This window comes from Microtus ochrogaster, linkage group LG4 (genome assembly GCF_000317375.1).
Source record: "Microtus ochrogaster isolate Prairie Vole_2 linkage group LG4, MicOch1.0, whole genome shotgun sequence".
NCBI classification, from domain to species: Eukaryota; Metazoa; Chordata; class Mammalia; order Rodentia; family Cricetidae; genus Microtus; species Microtus ochrogaster.
Genome location: NC_022030.1, coordinates 4,337,190 through 4,338,294, shown reverse-complemented (window position 1 = coordinate 4,338,294; position 1,105 = coordinate 4,337,190). Strand labels below are relative to the sequence as shown.

General features: G+C 40.4%; 1 protein-coding gene across 1 annotated transcript in view; it reads right to left on the bottom strand.

The window, feature by feature from the left end:
• Eya4 (EYA transcriptional coactivator and phosphatase 4) overlaps positions 1 to 1,105 on the bottom strand; it is a 253,733-nt gene that overhangs the window by 31,435 nt on the left and 221,193 nt on the right. Inside the window, exon 12 of the mRNA XM_005360934.2 lies at positions 403 to 486. Within this exon, the coding sequence (XP_005360991.1) occupies positions 403 to 486 (84 nt within the window). The remainder of the gene's footprint in view (positions 1 to 402; positions 487 to 1,105) is intronic.

The window sequence follows — 1,105 nt, the reverse complement described above, 5'->3', positions numbered from 1 at the left end:
GACAGGCTCCAAAGCCACAGAGAAACCCTGTCTCAAAAAACCAAAAAAAAAAAAAAAAAGAAAAGAAAAGAAAAAGAAATTCATTACAGAAGCAGTAGCAAGAGAGAAAGGCAGAGGAGTGGTGAGCCCTTCTGTAAGTGAAGGGGTGTGGTCCCCAAATATGTGAGGGTAAGATCTTTGGCCTTGAGATAGAAAACTCAAGATTCCTGTAAAGATATAAAGGCAACTCCCAATTAGCTCTGCCGAGTTGCCAGTATACATTTGAGAACAAGAAGTTACCACAAAGGGATAACTATTCTAAGACTTGACAAGACTAGTGAAAACAACGTATTTTAAAGCAGACCTTGATTCTTTTAATAGCTAAGTTTTGAACTCTTCCTGGAATAACTCTTGATTTCTTACCTTGCCATACTTCTGTGCGTAAGAGCCAGTGAGGAGAGAGTGGAAGACAATGATGGTTTCATCCAAGTCCCAGACGAATACACGCTGAGGAGAAATGGCCAGTGTCAGCACAGTTATGGTTGAAGGACACAGGACTTAATAGTTGGAAAATGTTCTTGCTATAAGCAGCCTTTAGTAGTCTATAACAAATCACCCCTTCCATTATTTATTCATTTGTCATTTGCCAAGTCTGACTGTTGGAGAACCTGGCGACTTGGGTGATAGAACTTATCAAAAGCTTAATGATCAGGTGTCCTGACTAGAATGAATACAGACAACATTTGATCACAGTGACCGTGAAAAAAGATAAATTCTGGCTGTATGATTAGAAGGGGGTCTAATGTTGATATATTTTATAGTTTTAGACCTCCATGGATTCATTGCAGTTTGAAATAGAAGACATCAAGTATTTCCAAAACAGTCTAATAGCAACTGTAAAATGCTGACCCTTGTGTCATATAGGATGGTGAATGTGTTGTTGGCCAGGCAGGACTTATAAGAGATCTCAAAGGACTCAACAAATTTAGGAGATTTCACCCAGATACTATGGGTTTGACTCTGGAAGGGAATCTGGAGTTTGGACCACACTGAATTACACCCCACAATTGCAGGATGGTGAAGCCCTGGGATGGGCCACTATTTCTGCCCTGACACCTGCCAACTG